General features: G+C 37.3%; 1 protein-coding gene across 2 annotated transcripts in view; it reads left to right on the top strand.

The window, feature by feature from the left end:
* ASCC3 (activating signal cointegrator 1 complex subunit 3) overlaps positions 1-20,737 on the top strand; it is a 252,340-nt gene that overhangs the window by 42,616 nt on the left and 188,987 nt on the right. For both annotated transcript variants that reach the window (XM_074150229.1, XM_074150228.1), the window contains exons 8-9: positions 11,395-11,595; positions 12,047-12,187. In XM_074150229.1, coding sequence (XP_074006330.1) covers positions 11,395-11,595; positions 12,047-12,187 — 342 coding nt within the window. The remainder of the gene's footprint in view (positions 1-11,394; positions 11,596-12,046; positions 12,188-20,737) is intronic.

Here is a 20,737-nt window from a genome sequence, read left to right as displayed (position 1 = left end):
TAGGAACTTTTCATTTGCAAGAAAAAAAAATAAAGAGGAAGATTTTATTTAACCATTTATAGGAATTACTTATCATCGAATGTAATATAATGAAGGAAATTTATGTGCAAATATTCCTCCTCTGCTTTTGTTCCCTGAATCTGAAAAGGATGGGGATTTTTTTTTTTTTTTTGCGTCATCTGAGACTGTATAGGAGATGATTTCCTGTGTTCCTGATTCTTCTCCCAGTTGCTTTTGACACCTGTGGACTTTTGTCCTTCTGAACCTCTAAGCATGAGACTGTCTCCCTGCCACGCATAATCGTTAGATGGGAGACTTTTTGGCTTGTTGTGAAATATATCTTTAAGCTGCATAAGAAAGCCTCTCTAAAATTTTGATCAGTAAGTTGCCTACATCAGAAACAAGTCTGTTTAGCATATCAATAGCTACTATAGCAGCAAACCAAAAGGTCTGGTCCAGTTGTAACCTGCAATATGTATCCTTTTCAAAGTATGCGTGAAAGCTCTGTTAAATCTGTAGTACCATCTTCTTCCTTCATCAGCTTTTCATTTTTTTGTGATTATGTAGTTTTCAGTGACTTTATTTTCCATTAATCTAAATCTTGAGAATTGCTGAATGGAAATGCCCAGATGCACCCCTTTAGAAAGTTATGTGCCTTTATCCTGACCCATACGTCAGTCATTCACATAAGCCTGTATGGTATGGGAGGGTCTGGACTTTGATTCCTTTTGTCTGATGTCTGTCTCTTCATTATGGTCACCATTTTTCAGGTTTGACCAAAAACTATCTGCTGTTTTCTGTCAGTACTCTCCATCCCTACTAGATTTTCCAGTTACAGAATCACAGAATAACTATAGAATGGTTAGAGTTGGAAGGGACCTTAAAGATCATATAGTTCCAACCCCCCTGCCATGGGCAGGGACACCTCCCACTAGACCAGGTTGCTCAAAGCCCCATCCAGCCTGGCCTTAAACACCTCCAGGGATGGGGCATCCACAACTTCCCTGGGCAACCTGTTCCAGTGTCTCACCACCCTCACAGTAAAGAATTTCTTCCTAATATCTAATCTAAATCTCCCCTCTTTCAGTTTAAAGCCATTACCTGTCTAGGCTAGTTGCAGTAGTCACACCTTTTTTGAGATGAATGTATGCTCTCATCAACACAACTTACTGCTTAGAAAATTTTATTTTTTGTAATGCTAGTAGTGACATATTCTTTCAAAACTGCAACAAGAACATGGATAGAAAAGAATAAATTAGATCTCTCTTGATATGATGCAGTTGTTTCAAAATTCTGCCAACTAGTTCAGCAATGGTTATTCATGCAAGAATTCAACTTTCAAAAAGTAGTTTGTGTGTAGTCACGTATCGTACCATAAGGAAAATTTAGCTAAAACTATTTTGTATTGGTTGCATAAAAGGGCTTCAGTTTTTGTTCTGTGTGTTACTAGAGTAACTTTTTTCTCATCGATGGCCAGAATTTAGGGAATTCCTTTCACGATGCCCTTGTTATCTTTCCTTCTTATCTGTTGGATTTTTCCCTTTTTCTTGCAGTATCTATATTCTTGAACAACTAGAAAAGGTTTTTCTGTATTAACTCTTTGATTACAGTTACTTCTGAGGCAGTGTGCCTCTAACAGTGATTTTTTTTTTTTTTCTCTTTCCTTTTAAAGATGTGCACTGTGTTTTCCCAGGGGAATAAATTAAGGGAGCAATATGCCATCAGCAGAGCTAGGAGTCTGTTTTAGTTGTATACAAGTGTAAGAAATTGAGTGTTCTCTGAATTGAAAGCAACCAAAACCTGAAGAACAGGCTGTGGTGTATAAACATCAGTTACATGATTGTTCCATCTAGAAAAGTCAGGGAGATGGTGGTAGTGGAGATGTCAATACATAGCAATCCAGTAGGAACCTTGCTGTTAGGGGTTAAAAACATTTTAAATGTTTTAAACTTCGTAGAGATTTTTGTATTTCGCTCTTCTGTGCTCTTAGCTTTGTATAGCATTAAGTTCTTTTTAAATTTGAAAGGAAAGAAACTCTTTACTTGATACTGTTAATATGGATGAAATGTGAGGAAATTAAAATGAAATCCTTCTATCCTCATAAAATTTTAATTTCTGATGTTATTAGGAAATGCCACAACTGTGCCCAATTTTCCTTCTGCTGTTTTCCTACTAGCTGCATTACTTCAAGGTAATTTTTGTGTCTAATTCTAAGAGGCTATGTTCTGATCTCCATTTCATTGCTATAATTCTCTTGGCATCAGATATTTTTGACTTTACAATAGTTTCAAATCAGAATCTCGCCTGTGCATCTATTTGGATGCCAAAATTTATGTACCTTTGCTGTGCTGTACAAATAGTTGCTTTTATGGAAAAATCTTTCTGAAACACTTTGTTATCTGTTTCCTCAAATCAAATCACCACAGGGTTTAATCATTCTGTCTATAAACTTTTGTCATATTATAACTAGGCTGAGGAACACAAGAATTCTCCCAGTGAGGGGAGGAGGTTCCCCAAGCTGTTTCAGTGTTCTAACTCAGAGCAGTGAAAGCCTTGGAGCTATGGTGCTTTTCCATCATTTCCATCAAACTGATTTTGGGTCTATACATGCAAATGTCTTTGGTTTTAATTTATACATTGAAAGAATATTTCTTAGTGTTGTATTTTTAATACAATAATAAGTGATAGAATAATTCAGAAATCTACAAAAAAGGTATGACTGCTGCAGTTGTTTCTGTAACGTATCTTGTGAAGAGAATAGTTTCGATAACGTTGGTGGCAATGTAGCTATAGACTTAAAAGGATTTTTGTTGAAATTACTTCAGGGGTGTTAGCTCTTTGCTGTCATATATGAAGTTAAATATTTTCCCTAAAAACTCTTGCTTTTGAATAGATCTCTGTTCTTTCTTCAAGAGAGCAGATGGTAGAACTGGTGATTTAAAAAAAGAAAAAAATACACAGACATGGGGTTTTTTTATTCTTTCTTTCTTTTTTTTTTTTTTTTTTATTGGCAAGGAAGTGCCAAAGCTTCCTTTTTTTCCACGGAAGTGCCTATGTTACCATAGTGAGTAGGAGACTTATTTACTACTAGATTCAACTGCAGTTTGTTTTTTAATGGAACTGTTCTGGACTTCCTCCGGATGGAGACTGGTTCCTCTCTAATGAAAGTTTGTTGAAGAGCACTTGCTGTTATGGCCTGTCCAGAAGTTCCATGTTTCTGAGAACTGAATAACTGTCAGATAAATAACAGTTTCAGTATCTTGGCAAACATGAAGTCTGAAAGTCTGGAGGGGAAATGTTTAAGCAGGATCTAAAAGCAGCATTCCAAATAAAGTAAAACCATCATAAATGTCACAGTTTGTGTGCTGTGATGGCTTTAAGCAGAGGTATTCCCCTCATATATAATGAAGATACATATATTTGGATACTTTTTTATTCTTGTGAACTGTGTATCAGAATCTAGGAAAATTTTGCAGTGTTTGTTTTGAATTTAATGACACTAATATAACTTGAAAGTATCAAAATTTCCCTGACTACTGCTACGTACATACCTATTACATTAATCAGTGAATGCGGTCATAATTTTAAAAATCAGTCTAAAAGGTGGTGTTTAATTCAAATTAAAAGCATATTCCAGAAAGTCTCATGAGCTGTGATTCTGTGTTCTGTAGGACGTCAGAGTATAATTTTATCCTTATGGTTCATTATCTGTCGTTTCGAGGAATTTCTTCTGGCTTCTTAATCTAATTAAAGGGCTGAAGCATCTTTCATGTGAGGAGAGGCTGAGAGAGCTGGAGAAGAGGAGGCTCAGGGGGAATCTTGCAAGTGTGTATAAATACCTGATGTGAGAAAAAATGATTAGCAAAGAGGGAGCCAGACTCTCCTCAGTGATGCCCAGTGACAGCACCAGGGGCAGTGGGTGCAGATTAAAACACATGAAAAATCATCTAAAAACAGGAAAGCATTTTTTTACTGTGAGGTGGTCAAGCACTGGTACATCTTGCCCAACTCTGCTCCCAGGTTGTGGAGTCTCCATCCTTGGAGATATTTAAAAGCTAACTGCACAGTAGTGGGCCACCTGATGTAGGTGATAGTGCTTTGAGCAGGGGGGTTGGACTAGATGACCTCCAACCTAAATGGTTCTGTGATTACCACTAATAGTGACATGGATAGTCATACTATACAAGAATTGCATTTAGTTCTGGTCTAGTCACTTGTAGCATGTACAGCTTTGAAACCAGGTGCTAGTTTTCTGGTGCCTTTTCTTACTTGCTTCTGTCTAATGTGTTTTACTCCAAGCTTCCTTTATAGCACATAACTCTTCAGGTAGTACACTTTGGATGAGACATAATTTGTACTTACGTGAAGAAATTGTAATGGTGATTATGACTCAAAGCCAATCCTATTTGGTATGCTTATATAATTTTCATATCTTTTGTATTCTACTTGTTTCTACAAAAATTGTCCCCCTAAGTCCAATGAAATCTCACTGATACAATTTGGCGCTAAATGGAGCAGATCCAAACATCATGCAGTTTTTCTTTTACACGTTATGAGCCTTTGCTTAAAATATATATATGCACTCTGAAAGACAACATTGCAGTCTTTGGGGAAGGTAGGAAATTACATTCTCAAATAGCACTCCTAACATAATATCAAAATAATTTTACTTTTATGGTATTTATATAATTATATTTTTATTTATTTATTATTGTTCCTAAGTCTCATGAGCTGCCACTTCCATGAAAGTAGCAGAATATGAAAAGTATCATCAGGAGAGGGAGGCTGTGGAAGTCCCCAGGTATAACATCTGTCTTCATTTCTGAGTGTACCTTCAGCACCAAAATAGGATTTACACTGGTACAAAAGTGCTGTAAGTGTATACATGCATAACTAGGAAGCACGGGAAACTACTAAATGTTCATAATTTGAAGGGATAATGGGAAAGTATTATAATATGTATGTATATGTACATATGTATACATATATATATATTTGTGTGCGTGTATGAGTGTGTATGCATAGATACATGTTTTAACCAACAATATTCCAAAGTACAGCAATGGGGAAAGATGACCTAGAAATTATTTACATGCCAGAACTTCATTTCCTGAGGCTCATGGATTTTCTGTAAAGTAGCATGGATTAGTCATGCTGCTACCAGTTAAATAAATTATCTTTTTAACTGAAAGTGCAGTAGAACAACTGACTGCAGAATGGGATTTGTTGCATCTGGAGTACAGAAGACCCTTTGATTAAAATATATCTACATTAAAATTAAGCCAATGAGTAGGGGAAACGCTGAAAGTTTAAACTTGGTTTGAGTGCAGTGGATTATCTTTGTGATAAATGGGGATTAATATTATTATAGTCATCGTTGTGAAGCATTTATTTTAGGTAGTTTTATGCTATGAAAATTAGGACAGATGATTAACATTTTTTTATTTCAGACCATGAGAAAGTTTGTTTAATACTAAATGAAAACTGGAAAAATGAACGTGGACAAGACAAAATCTCTTTTAGAATGAGGATTATAACAAGAATGACTTGTAGATAAATCAATAAAATATCATAATTCTAAGGGAGATAACACCCAAACATATTTTCTAGATAAACTTCTAAGAATTAAATGTGGTTACATTTTTTTTCCAGTGTTGCTCTGGATAGATTAGATAACACTTAGCTTTGTCTGTGAACACCAATACTGAATTTAGAAGCTGCTACTTAAATGCTGGTGTTGTACCTTGAAGTTGACTTAAGACCACATTGGGCCACAAGTGAAAATTTGTGATACTGAGGTTAACTGCATCTGACAAGCTGTTTCTGTCAACTGGTGTTAATGCATAAAGGGATAGGGAGAGTGAAAGAAGATCTTGGTTTTTAATGAAACTTGTAGTTAGCACCCTTTTGTTCTGGGCGAGAGAGTAGACAGCAAAATGACAATGAGCAAGCAATGTGCTCTTGTGGCCAGGAAGGCCAACGGAATCCTGGGCTGCATAGGGAAGAGTGTGGCTAGTAGGTCGAGGGAGGTCATTCTCCCCCTCTACTCTGCACTGGTGAGGCCACAACTGGAATACTGCATCCAGTTCTGGGCTCCCCAATTCAAGAGGGATAGGGAACTACTGGAAAGAGTCCAGCGAAGGGCAACGAGGATGATTCAAGGATTGGAGCATCTCCCTTATGAAGAAAGGCTGAGAGAGCTGGGACTCTTTAGCCTGGAGAAGAGAAGGCTGAGGGGAGACCTTATTAACGCCTATAAGTATCTCAAGGGTGGGTTGAAGGAGGAGGGAGCCAGACTCTTTTCAGTGGTTCCCAGTGAGAGGATGAGGGGCAACGGGCACAAGTTGGAACATAGGAGGTTCCACTCGAATATGAGAAAGAATTTCTTCACGGTGAGGGTCACAGAGCCCTGGAACAGGCTGCCCAGGGAGGTTGTGGAGTCCCCTTCTTTGGAGATTTTCAAGACCCACCTGGATACAGTCCTGAGTAGCGTTCTCTAAGCAATCCTGCTTCAGCAGGGGAGTTGGACTAGATGATCTATATGGTCCCTTCCAACTCTAAAAAAATTCAGTGAATTCAGAGTGCTATAGACCATAGCAGGTTTCAGACGTATGCCTGGGGAAAAACGGGACTATCTTCTGTGTCGTGTTTATTAAACTCTGGAGAACTACAAGGTCTGACTGATGAATTGCGTGACTAAAAGTGTCTAAAGTGCTAATGGCCTGTGCTGTTTAGAACAGACACCGTGTTGTTAAAGCAGTTGTGTCTCTGCTTGCCTGCAGTCTGAATCATATGGACTCATTCAAGACTATTACTTTAATGACTTTTAACAGTTTTGTCCTATTTTTAAAATGCCATTAGAGCACCAACGCACAAATATCTTTTTAATGAAATGACTAATTTAAAATATCTTCATTAAGTGTAATCTCATTTGCTTGTAAATGCGGTAGTTGTTGTAATAGTAAACTCCTTAGGAAAGAATGGGAAAGCTTACTGAGCTAAAAATAAAGGGTTTACACATTCATATCAGAGCTGCTTTGAGTATCATCATCTGCTTTGTGGAAAGAGTTGCTTCTTGGTGGTCTTTCACACTGATTCATGCTTATGTGAAAACAGCACCGTCTTAGGCATGAAATTGTGTTTGTTGAGAATAGCACTCACGTTGTATTCTGCTTAAATTCCTTTGGTTTGTGTAGAATTCTGGGGACAGATCAGCTGTTGAACAGAAAGCTGAAGAATGTTCCAACTCATTCACTTTCAGGAAAAAAACAGATTCTGCCATCCAGTGGCCACCACTCCTTTAAGCAAGAAGAGATTTCACTGCTTTATCTGAAAAAGAATTGCTCTGTAGAAGTCTTGATGGCCATTAATATGCCAGAGGGAAAAAAAAACATTTTCAGCTTTCAAACTAAGCAGCTTGTGCAAATGACAAATTAAAAAAATAATTAAATCTTCTAGTACGTTTGCCAAACTGTGGACTTCTGTGCATACTGTTACATTTCTGTCTGCTGCCCTTTTTTTTTTTTACTGGTTTTTAGCGGCAGAACTACTGGTTTTGGATTATACACTTAGCTGTACTTACTGTTTGGAACAAAATGAAATTTTGAGGAAGGGTAATGTGTCATATTTTTTTCAACCAAATGGGGAGTTGGTTTGAAGAAGTCTTAAGATACTGTTTTACTCTGGAATACCTTTTTCTTGTAGCTTTTTTAATCTTTAATATCTTCCTGCAGAGTCACCTTTCAGAGAATATTATGCATTGACTGTGTATTGTGATTATGAAGGTTGTGTATTGATTTGTCAGTGCCTGCGTTTTTCTTGTGAGTTGCTTGAAATTAATCAGTGTGATGAATGAAAGTCTAGATTCTGGTCAGAATACCATTATTTTTTAGAAGTGCTTCTAGTTCTTAACCAGACTTTTATGGGTGTTATTTTTTATTAATCTTTACTCCACTCTTAATGTTCACGTTTCGGTCCGCTTAGCATTTTCCAGAAAACAAGCTGAGGTTCATTTTTCTACTTTGTTACACAGCTTCCTCTGCTGCTTCTGGAACACCTGTTTGTTTATTGCTACTTACCAAGTCAGTCTTAATCCATGGCGTTACTACTTTCCAATAGGAAAAAAGACAAAAAATTATTTTTATTTATCTAAATATTTATTTATTTTTGCTAACAATTACATGTCCCAGGGCTATAGTATATGTAATTTCTTCCAAATGTAGGAGAAAAAGATATCTTGCATTGCCAACGTAAAGATGAAGAGAAGCTGGAACAATATATTCCTATAAGCAGTAATTTTAGAAAACACTTAAAGACATAATTTATTTAAGGGTATTAACAAGCACACAACTGTAAGGAGACAGAATCACAGAGTGGCAGGGGTTGGAAGGGATCTCTGGGGATCATCTAGTTCAACCCCTGCTGCTAAAGCAGGTTCACCCTAGAGCAGGTTGGACAGGAACACATCCAGGCGGCTTTTGAGTATCTCTAGAGAAGGAGACTCCACAGCTTCTCTGGGCAGCCTGTTCCAGGGCTCTGTCACCCTCCCAGTTTTGTATCATCATCAACCTTGCTGAGGGTACGTGCTCTCCCCTCATCCAGGTCAATGATGAATATGTTGAACAAGACAGGACCCAGTGCTGACCCCTGGGCAACACCGCAAGCTACAGGCCTCTAACTAGGCTCTGTGCCACTGATCACAACACTCTGAGCTCTGCCATTCAGCCAGCTCTCAATCCATCTCACTGTCCACTCATCTAATCCACACCTCCTAATCTTACCTATGAGGGTGTTATGGGAGACAGTGTCAAAAGCTTTGCTGAAGTTGAGGTAGACAACATCCACTGCTCTCCCCAGTCATGCCATCGTAGAAGACCTGTATGTGTAAAGCTGCACATATTCAACTATGTGACCGTGAAAAACTTCTGTTGTTCTTTTCTGACAATACTTAACACCTGACTTCATTTAGAAACTGTTTCTACTTTTGTTTAAAAAAATGCTTCTTTAAATAACATATGTATTGTGCAATGTAGTGTTTTGTTAGTTTGATTCTGTAATCACCAGTTGTGTTTGTGAATTCTCTCCATAGATCCTTTATTATAAACACTGTAAACAGTGTTTAGCAGTGTGAACGTTATGGCGTTTATAATAGCTTCTAAAACTAATTAGATGGAATGAGAGGGAAAAGGAAAAATAGAACCATTTTCAAAGACCTGTCGAGAAATCTGAGTGAAGTAACAGGCAAATTAGAAACCTAAAATGACTAAGGAGGCCATAAAAATAGCTGATTGAACCCTGATAGCACTAATGTAATCAGCAGGTCTCCAGGAAACCCATTAGCACTTTATAATGGTCTCATTCATGAAGATGAAATGAATTTTGAAGATGATACACCAAGTAAACATTATGTATACAAAACTTGGTGCAAAACAAATAAGCTTTCCCCCTGCAATCTTGGAAGCAGAATAAATTATGAAAGGACATTAATAGTGGAAAGTGTTGTAATCTTGAAATTCTTGAAAATCTTAAAAAAAAAAATGAAGAAACTTGATGAAAAGTACTGGAAGTACCTGCATTAGATACTTTTTTTTTTTTTTTTTCTTCACCAAAGACACTAAACAGTTTAGAATAGATATTTGAATATATTTGAGATGTGTTGATCCTATAAATACAAATGCAATCCATGACTTGAATGAAACTTGTTTTTTCAGTGTTGCATGAGAAATCTTCAACCTGAAAGCTTTGCTAAGACTTAGTCTAAAACTTAGTCTTAGTACTTAAGTCTAAGTACTTTTAAATTGAAAAGAATGTCTTCAAAAAGAAATAGTGTGTTAATTGCATAGCGTTTTCATTGACTTTCATATCAATGAATGTTGGTTTTTAACAGTTTAGGTCGTCTAGAATAAAACTGCAGTTTACGAAGTCATGAAGTACATCATTCCTCTACATTTAAGAGTAGACCATTGTCACGTATTGTGAAAGTGGTGTATTAGCCTACATTTGTAATTTGCATCTCAGCCTCTCACATGAGGCTACTACCAAGAAGCTGTAGCAAAATGATAGACCTAGTGCTGTTTGTCACAAAGTAAAGTAGTTGATTTGAGTAGCCCATACAGCTCTCATTCCTAAGCTTGCATTACTTGAGGTAGTAATAAATTGGATCTTGCTCAAATAATTTGCTTGGAATCGGAAAGAATATTAGTATTGGAGAGACTATTACAACAGCAAATGACCGTGAATTAACTAAAGTGCCCAGAATAATGGAAAGGGAGATCTTTAGAAGGTACTTTCAGGACTGTTCTTTACAGTGAATTTGTACTTTTGTGGTTTCCTGCAATTAAAATAAAAATTATAATAATCAAAAATATCAGTAAGATAGTTCTCATGTTTATTAGTAGAAGCAGTGCAGTAATTTAATCTGTACAAAGCAAATAGTTCTCTTATGCAGTCTCTTTTAAGTGTCTGTGGAAAAGTAACTAAGGAAAAAGCAGCCACAAAAATTTTAGAATCTTCAAGTGCAGGCGTTGTAACTATCTACAGCAGTTATTTCTTGGTGAAAATCTTATTTTTCAGAGAGACCAGTAGGAACAAAATAAATATTTTTGTAATTGATGATTGGTACTTTATAAAATTTAACCATCATTAAGCTATAATAACTATAAATGCCTATATTAGCTATATAATTTAATTTTCTAAAACATTCCCTAAGTTTATTTGGGACTATACATACAAGTTTTATGTTTCTTTTGGGGGCTGCAGTTTGTTGTAAATGTTGTGGGAGAAAGGTCTGAACAGTAACAATTGCACGATGGAGATTTCCTCAATCAAAGAGGAGCAAAGAGAAGGTTGTTACTGAATTTGTCTGTGTGTTTGCATAATTAAACTTTATTGCACAAAATTAATCATAAATATTTTTTTTAATCATCTGTTTCTTCAGCAGGTTCCTGTCTGTTGCTGCCTCTTCTTCCATTAGAGTAGTCATAGTTTGTCGACTTAGATTTAAAGATGTGTTTTCTTCCAATTTGACTATTGCTGTTTTACTGAAGCTTAATTATTAAAAGCTTGTTATTTTACTGTATATTAATTTATATATTTATTTATATCAGTCTTGATTAAAAACAAATTAAATGCTGAAATAGCTTGCAGCTAAAGATTTGATTGATTTTAAGAGATGTTATCCTGTTATATTTTGTTTTCCTTAGGGATTCAGTATTTGAAGGGTGGGTGGGGGTGGTACCGTCAGAATAAAAACCTTGGGATAATAAATCTATGGCAGCAGGTATCCTAAGTTTTGTTACCTTGTGTTCTATTTTTTATTATTTTTATATATATACACACACGCACACACACATGTATATGAAAAACCCAAAATATGTGTGTTGTTTGTTTTAACAGATTGGACAACTTGCTTTTAAAGGCATGAAAAGACTAAACCGAATCCAATCTATAGTTTTCGAGACTGCCTACAACACAAATGAGAACATGCTCATCTGTGCCCCCACTGGAGCTGGGAAGACTAACATTGCCATGCTGACAGTCCTTCATGAAATTCGACAGCATGTCCAGCATGGCGTTATCAAAAAGGATGAGTTTAAGGTAGGAGTTTAATGACCAAGTAACAGCTTTTTAACTTGTAAGGTAAAACCTGTTATATACGGAACATGAAATCGGGAAGTTTTCAAGGGTATTACACTTTTCCAAGTTAAAGATAATGCTAGTTTTGATTTACTTCATTACTGTTAAAGCTATTCTTATTTGTGTTCTAAAAATCTTATTATGCGAGTTAAAAGCTATGAAAATGCATTTAACTTTGATGCAGAACCAATTTTCAAAGTGATGAGGCTGTATAAACAAAATCCATTGTCCTTTAAACAGCTGCACACTTATCCGACAAAGATAACTACTTTTCATATATCACTATTAAGATTTTTCACTGTAAGTGCCTGGCATCATATTTCGCAATAAATTGTGATTTGTAATGGTTGCCATGAAACAAACGACATTGTGGGGTTTGCTCATTTATCAAGCGAGTGTCCTTTTGGTGCAGATTGTGTATGTTGCTCCTATGAAGGCTTTGGCAGCTGAAATGACAAATTACTTCAGCAAGCGTCTGGAACCACTAGGCATTACTGTGAAAGAGTTGACTGGTGATATGCAACTGTCAAAAGGCGAAATTCTGCGAACACAGGTATGCTTAATATTTTAAAATATTTCTCTGGGTGTGTGTATTCCTATCTCTTTGTAGGTACGCTAGCCTTTTTTTTTTTTTAAACCTTGTTGTAAAAGTGTTGAAGCAGCTGAAAGGTTCTTACTGAGTCTGTAATTACATTGATCGTCTTCTAAAATGTGACTTTCAGCTCAAAGTGATTAAAACACTAATACCTCAGAAATACCTTAAGCAATGGGCTCATTGAACTTTTTGGTTTCTCCCATTTAGTCTTATTACTACAGCAGCCCACTTCCGTATAAACTTTGTATAAAATCTTACCTGATTTTCAGCTTGTGAACCTTAGTGGATTGTGCCCCCACCTTTTCAGGATTATAACCGAAGTGTTGGATGTTTGCGTGTGCATATGCTAGATTAAACATTTTAGGATTCATAGAAATGTATTGCATAGATGGCACGGGAATTTTTCTGTTTTAGCAGATACTTCTTGTCATATTTATTTCAGGCAAATATTGTTTGTGTAAATGAAATGTCATTTTTCCAAAATATTGAGATACTTTTACATCTCTTCTTACATAAAGTTCATTGTAATTACCTTTCCTCCTCCTACCTGGCCCAAGAGACAGAATAAGACTCGATTGTATTGTCAATATGAACATTTATAAATGTAAGTTCTAGTAATTATTGATTCAGGTGAGTTATATTTTGCCAGTCTCAGCTTTGATGTATTTTACATTTTTATGGTAAGACTAGAGAAAACTCGTCACATGACAAGACAAGATGTCCATATGTAATTAATACTAAAGATGACCACTGCAGTAATCTAGTGTGAAGTCCTGGATAACAGTCTTTATTAGAAGACATATATGCATACTTGTTGACACAGTCACAATACTGTGATAACCAATAAATACTGAAGCAATATCAATGAGTACCAGCAGTATCACCAGTACCTTATCAGAACTGGAGGGATACGGATTTGATGGGTGGATGGTTCGGTGGATAAGGAATTGGCTGAATGGTCGCACCCAGAGGGTGGTACTCAATGGCTTTAAGTCCAGATGGAGAGCAGTGACTAGTGGTGTCCCTCAAGGGTCCGTCCTGGGACCAGTACTGTTTAACATTTTTATCAAAGACATAGACAGAGGGATTGAGAGCACCATCAGCAAGTTTGCAGATGACACCAAGCTGTGTGGTGTTGTCGACACACCGGAGGGACGGGATGTCATTCAGGGGGACCTGGACAGGCTGGAGAGGTGGGCCCAGATGAACCTCATGAGGTTCAACAAAAGCAAGTGCAGGATTCTGCACCTGGGAAGAAACAATCCTCAGTATAAATACAGACTGGGGGATGAGGTATTAGAAAGCAGCCCTGAGGAAAGGGACTTGGGGGTGCTGATGGACGAGAAGCTGGACATGAGCAGGCAATGTGCTCTCGCAGCCCAAAAGGCCAATCACATCCTGGGCTGCATCAAAAGAAGTGTTGCCAGCAGATCCAGAGAGGTGATTCTGCCACTTTACTCTGCTCTGGTGAGACCTCACCTGGAGCACTGTGTGCAGGTCTGGAGCCCTCAATATAGAAAGGACATGGACCTGATGGAGCGGGTCCAGAGGAGGGCCACTAAAATGATCAGGGGGCTGGAGCACCTCTCCTATGAGGACAGACTGAGGGAGCTGGGGTTGTTTAGCTTGGAGAAAAGGAGGCTCCGGGGAGACCTCATAGCGGCCTTCCAGTACCTGAGGGGGGCCTACAGGAAGGCTGGGGAGGGTCTGTTTACAAAGGCCTGCAGCGACAGGACGAAGGGCAATGGTTTTAAGCTGGAGAAGGGGAGATTTAGATTGGATATTAGGAACAAGTTCTTTACCATGAGGGTGGTGGAACACTGGAACAGGTTGCCCAGGGAGGTGGTTGAGGCCCCTTCCCTTGAGATATTCAAGGTGAAGCTCGACGAGGCCCTGGGCAACCTGGTCTAGTAGGGGGTGTCCCTGCTGACTGCGGGGAGGTCGGGCTAGATGACCTTTGGAGGTCCCTTCCGGCCTGGACCAATCTATGAATCTATGAATCTATGAATTACTTTGCAACACTGTCTGCCTAAAATTTGGGTTTACAGAACAAAAGCTTTCCAATAGGGACTTTTTAGTCATTGAAATTATTTACATGGACCGAATTATCATTTAAAATTACCTCCTGTTTTCACAATACTTTTCAGCTAGGGCACATAATCAGGTAGGTCAGAGTTTTAATAGCGAGAGAGCATGTGTAATCACTGGCAGAACTGAAGTGACAGTGGAAAAGCCTGCTCTGAATGAAACTACAAAGTTTGATGAACAGGACGAATGTAGAATGGAAAAGTGCTATTTTCTCTTGCTATCCTACTTTGCAACAAAATTCATAAAATCTCACAGCATTAGTAAAACTGCTTACATCCAGTAAAGAAGTAACAAGAGAAAAAACAAACAATTTCAGGCATTATTAAGAAATGTGTATGGAAAATGGTTTACGAAGTTGAAATTTTATTACTCTAGTAATGGGAAATTATTAATACATACAAAGTATTAATTTAGAGCAGCATAGTAACTTAAGTGTAGGACTTTGTGCTTCATCATGCTTTCTTACTTTAGTCCAAAATACCACTAGTAGCATAATTACTCATTTTCTTTTGGGTAAGAGGATAAAGTGGATTAATGTATAAAAGTCAAGAAGAAGTGGCAAGGGGAGGCCCTAATTTTGCTTCTTTACCCTTAAAAACATCGAAAAGGTTAAAAAGACAAATACATAAAGCCCAAAAATTCTATGACTATGAAATATTCATTTTTTTTTTGTTTTCTTTGGGTTGTTGTAGCTGGTCAGTCTTTTCTTATGATTAATGAGAATTGTAGGAGGTGCAGAAGAGAAATAACACCAATCCAGGAGTTACCGATGTAATTGCTGCTGCTGCTTTTGCAGACTCTGGAGCCCAGTAGTGGGTTTTGGTTTATCCCTGCTTATCAAAGTGCACAGGAGATATGTAGCCTTATTAGAAACTAAGGAAAGGGCACTTATTTGTGCTGGATCTTGCTTATTGCTCTTTGCATATGTTGTTTCCTGTGAAAAAACATGACCTTTCTTTCATCAACTATGCACTTAAACCATCTCATCCAAGCAGGTTCCTTTGATTGTTTTTTACCCTATATTAAATTGATTCTTGCTTCAAAGTTTTGTTTTATGTCAGCCTCTCTACTGCATTTCTCAGACAGGAATACACTGATATGTGTTACTACTTTATTTATAGTTTCAGAGTTGCTTTGCCAATCACTACCCTGCTTTCTAGCCTTTACTAGAATAATAGGTTAAGTGCTTGTGTTTAACAAAACCAGTTTTCCTGTAAGAGTTAACATTACAACAGGTGTATGCGTGAACACTATTTAAATACCCAGGGATAGTATACATAGTATGGGGGATAAAAGGCAGGAGTAGGATCGTCAGCTGAAGCAGGTGCAAACATTTCAGATTAGATCCCTGTTTCAAAAGATCTCAGCTGATTCTTCTAGAAACAGAAGGCCTGTTATAAATCTTCTGTGACAGTTGTCTTCTGCCTCTTCTTTGAGAGGTTACATTTTCACCATCTTCATCTTCATCCTCAGGTGAATCAAATCAGTCACAATGAAAGATGTAAAAATGAGGTGATTGTCAGGTATTAGTTAGAAGTAGCACTTCAGTGACAATCCTGACTATTTTCTCCTTCCTTTCCATCCTTCATACTTTGCCTGTGTGCATTTAAATATGTGTGTTTTGTAAGTTCATTACACGCATCTGTTATGCTTATTCTGGTGAGGAAAAATTGCTTTATCTGACAAATTACTAACTGTCTGGCTTCTCAGGAATCCACCCTTAATATACGGTGGGATCTGCCTTTGTTATTTTTTCTGCAAATATTTTGAAAAGATGAAAATGCTACCCCCCCCAAAAAAAAAATGAGTAATTTAAATTTTCATTCCTTTTATGATGGAATAAAATCTTTTAAATGTTTTTAAAAGATATTCCCATAAAAATGTTCTGTAGCACAATTTTTGAGAAATAACTTTCTATGTGCTTTCCATACTGTCATTTATATCCATCCAGAAGGCAGCCGTGTCTCTTGCTGCTTCATACATTTATAGTATTATGCATTAGATGAGCTTACTTCCCTGTTGTTCCGTATTCTCCTTTGAATATTCATTAGCAGGACTGTGGTTCCAACACGTACTTCAGAAGCCAAGCTTTTAAAAGAAGTTATTTCTAATTTTACCAATAATGAAATTACCTTAAAAAGAAAAATCAGAATAATTGTTTTGTTGACTCTTCAGTCAGTCTTCTAACCTGCTCCCCACATCTCATGCAGTGAAAGCCACAGCTCCTGTGTATCTAAGTGTAAGATGTGGGATGTGTGTTAAAGCTGTAAGACACAATTTCCCTTCATGTTTTTGTGAAAAGGAGTAAGTGTAAGTATTTGACTTGTCACTTGATGTTTCAGACTGAATAGATCCATTACCAAATAATTTGTACATAAATAAGTGCTTCACTGAACCTGGGAACAGCAGAAAGTAAACTTGTTACAGAAGTATATGAGCTAGCTATTGTACTGGTTCTTGTAGAGAGTTTATCTTACATTTTTAAAGCTTTTTCATACTCAAAATAAAGATACATTAAGTTTTCACTTGTTTTTCCTCATGAAAAACAATCTCAATCTAAGGAAGTTTATTTCCCTGCAGTTGATAGAAAAAAATATCGGCTCTATTCTAAGAATGTTTGTATACTGACCTACTATTATCTAGGAAACTCTGATGCTTAGACATCACTTAAACCACAATGATATTAGGTATACTTTAGTCATAATCTGTTGTTTGGAAAGTTTTTTGGTATGTCAATGTTTAAATGGAAAATATTCCTAAGTAATTAATTGCATATTTTGCTGGGTAGTATTCAAGATAATATGAAGTGTTTTGTTAGAAGACAATGGATTACTTGGGTGATTGTCCTTATGGATTTTTTTGAGTGTACATTTATATAGCGAGCTACTCAGTCTTTGCTTTATACAGTCTGGAAAATGATATGACAACAATCCATTTGTGAGCTTTCACATCAATTAACTTTGACCTTGTGTTTGCAATAAATATAGTAGTAATAGTTATCTTGTGAAATTTTGGAGAATACAATTGGGATTGGAGCAGTATTAGATTTATAATGTAATCAAGTCTGAAGTCACTGCCCTGAACTGGGCACAGTGTATTTTAAGCTGATGATTAGCATGATGCCTTAACTTGTACAAAACATTGGTAGCCTCTAGGGAGTTGCAGAAATGCCTTCTGGCCATAAAATTTATTAACTTCTAAAGGTAGTGAGCATCAAAAAACATGAAGAAGATAATTTCTCTTCAATATTTTGTGAATTAGCATCCTAATTCAAATGAATGCATATAAGTGAGACTGACATGTTAAAGCTGAAATACATTTTCTATCATGTTTTTGCTTTATTTAGTGGCTCAGACCTGCGGATATAAGCCAAACTCCTTTTATTGGTCCTATGTCTCTTGCTTTGCCTTGAAAGCTGCAAGCCTGTAATGAGCCTTACTCACTACAGATACGTCTTGGTGCTAAGGCCAGGTTATCAGTGCTTTCTATGTTGCTAAAGTTATGTAGTAGTTGAAAACAAATCTGGTCAAATTTTCAATGCAGGCTAATTTTCCCAGCCTATAAACCTCTATATATCTCTGTTCCTTCCTTCTCATATTCTTGGAGTTAAAGGGATTCAGAGAGCAGGAGGAGGAAATTTATTGTCTTTTAAATAAATATTATGGGGAAAATGAATCAAACTATTATTGTGCGAATAGTCCTGATTCTGCCACTTCTGAACTATTGAATACTTTTTTTGGTAACTCTTGGAATATAGATTTATGGTTTTCCGTTTGTGTTATTGTTCTTGTTGATCAAGAAACTGATTTTACAGACATTAAGGCTATTCATTTCAAATATATTATTAGGCATTCTGTACTGTATACATAGTACTAAAGTACTTCAAGTACACAAAAAGACATATATACATTTACTGAAGTGCAAGGCTGTGCCTGTCAACATGGGCCTGCCAGCCTTCACAGAAACATTTCCAAAACTTTTAGGTTTCTGCAGGCCTCCAAATACCTCTGTCTTTTTTCCATCGTGGATTTGTAAAAATTTCATAAAAATTAATTGCATGTCTGATTAAAGAAAGGGGTATCAGAATCAAATTGTATATCTGACCTTAGTCTGCTTTGAACCTAAAGTGCTTCTAAACTTTTCTCCTTAATGCAGATAGGAATTGGGAAACCTAGAGTAGCATTCATCCATTTTTATTTTTTTTTTAAACTGCCTCCTTCATAAACTTTTGTAATTTCACAACTCTGAAAAGTTCTCAGGTGTTCAAATAAGTCAAATCTAAAGCTTAAATTTGTTTGCGGTAGTGCCCTACATCAATGAAATATGCAGAGGCATGAAGGGAAGGGTTAGGCTTTTTATCCATGCAGTTCAGTTTAAAAAATATATATAGAAAAGGAGTGGTGGGTGGTGGTGGTGGTGAAGGAAGTCCTGCTAAACCTGGCTTTCATTGTTAGAGAACGGGCAGCTAGCTGTCATTTTTGTTCTCTGCTCGTTAGCCTGTGTAAGCCAAAATCACATTGCTTTCAGAGTTGGCTCTTAATGTTGCTCACAGTTTATGTCAAAACTATCTTAACATTTTTCTAAGAAACCATCCTTCAACACTTTAGATTTGAGAAGTGATATCACTTTCATTTGCCAACTGCTGAACATGTTGAGTGCTTAAAAATATGAATGATTTACAAGATCTCAATTATGGAAAAAAGCCTACCAATAACTAAGCAGTGTCTTTTCATCACATTATAAGCACGTTGTGCTTTTGTTTTTGGGGTGTCCGTGCCCAGGTGCATGGCAGTGGGGGACTGCAGATGCTGGACACAGCAGTTTCCAGCCAGTGTCAGTGGACCCACCACAGGGCACAGATGAGCCCTTCAGCCAGGCTGATGGCAACTCTGTAAAAGCATAGTTAGGACAGGGCAAAAACACTGTGCAGCAGTTGAGAGAGAGAGAAGAGTGAGGAAAAAAAGTGTGAGAAACAGCCCAGCAGACAACAAGGTCCAAGCAGAAGTTTGGGAGGAGGTGCTCCAGGGGATGGAGCAACCCGTGGAAGAGGCCATGGTGGAGCAGATATCTGCACTGCAGCCCTGGGAGGACCCCACACTGCAGCAGATGGATGGTGCCCTAAAGGATACTGTGGCCAATGGAGAGGCCATGCAGGAGCAGGCTCCTGGCAGGAACTGTGGCCTGTGGAGAAGGACCCACGCTGGAGCAGGTTTATCCTGGCAGGAACTGCAGCCTATGGAAAGGACCCATGTTGGAGCAGTTTGTGGAGGACTGTCCAAGGGGAGAAAACCCCACACTGGAGCAGGGGAAAAGTGTGAGGGAGGAACAGCAGAGACGAAGGGTTATGGACTGGCTGTAACCCCTGTTCCCCATCCCGTGGGACATAAAGGAGTTGGTGACAAAGCAGTGAAGTTGAGTCTGGGAAGAAGGAGGGCTAGGAGGAAGGGGTTCTTAGGTTTTGTGTGTTTCCTCACTATTGTACTCTATTTTTAATTTGCAATAAATCAAATTAATTTTCCCCAAGTCAAGTCTGTTGCCCGTGACAGTAACTGGTAAATGACCTCCCAGTCTTTATCTCAATCCATGAGCTTTTCTGTGTTATTTTCTCCTCGTGTTTAGTTGAGGAGGGGAAGCAAGAGAGTGACTGGGTGAGGCATCTGTCAGCCACCAAGGTCAACCCACCACAGTTAGGTTTAGTTTTGGAATATCTCTTAAATAAAGTTATTGCTTTCATTGAAATTGTACTTTTGGTATTTTAAATCCAAGAGAGATGTTTTATTAGCTTACTGCAAATTTTATTAGCTAGTTTTTTTTTTCTATTTTTAACTTTAGCTAGTTATTTATACTGGAAATCAGAGTATTTAGAACAAAAGGGCAATTCTTACTGAATAGTGCGAGTAATACAACAGTACTAATAGTGTTTTTGAAAACACTAGTGTTGCAAATGAAAAGAGAATTTGTGTAAGCTACATTTGCATTGGCAAATACATTTGTCTGATTACTGAACAGAATGCTTTTCTTGAGGAGAGGAAATAGCCTGAAGGACTGAATGTATTTTGACGTCTTGAAGATTAGCTGATTAATTGTACTTGTGATGGCTTGGCAGAAGTGAGAAGTGAAGCAGAGACCACAAAAGCATCAGAGCTGAATAGGGCAAGTAGTTCTGAGAATGGCAAATGGCATCAGGACCTTTGAGTAATATGGATGATCACTCTGATAGATTCTGTCAGCTGATAGACTCTGATATTAAGTCATGAAGGCTTTATTCCCTATTGGAATCTGATACTAATAAAATGGAATAATGCTTTTTTCTTAAGTTCTTATCAGCAATATAAAACTAATCAAGTCTGAAACTATTTGAAGCAAAAGAGGACTATAAACTTGAGGTGCCTTATGTTTCATCTACAGCTTTCTTTTTCT

Source organism: Numenius arquata, chromosome 7 (assembly GCF_964106895.1).
Source record: "Numenius arquata chromosome 7, bNumArq3.hap1.1, whole genome shotgun sequence".
Taxonomy (NCBI): domain Eukaryota; kingdom Metazoa; phylum Chordata; class Aves; order Charadriiformes; family Scolopacidae; genus Numenius; species Numenius arquata.
The sequence above is the reverse complement of the archived record's forward strand: the minus strand, read 5'-3'. Positions and strand labels throughout refer to the sequence as shown.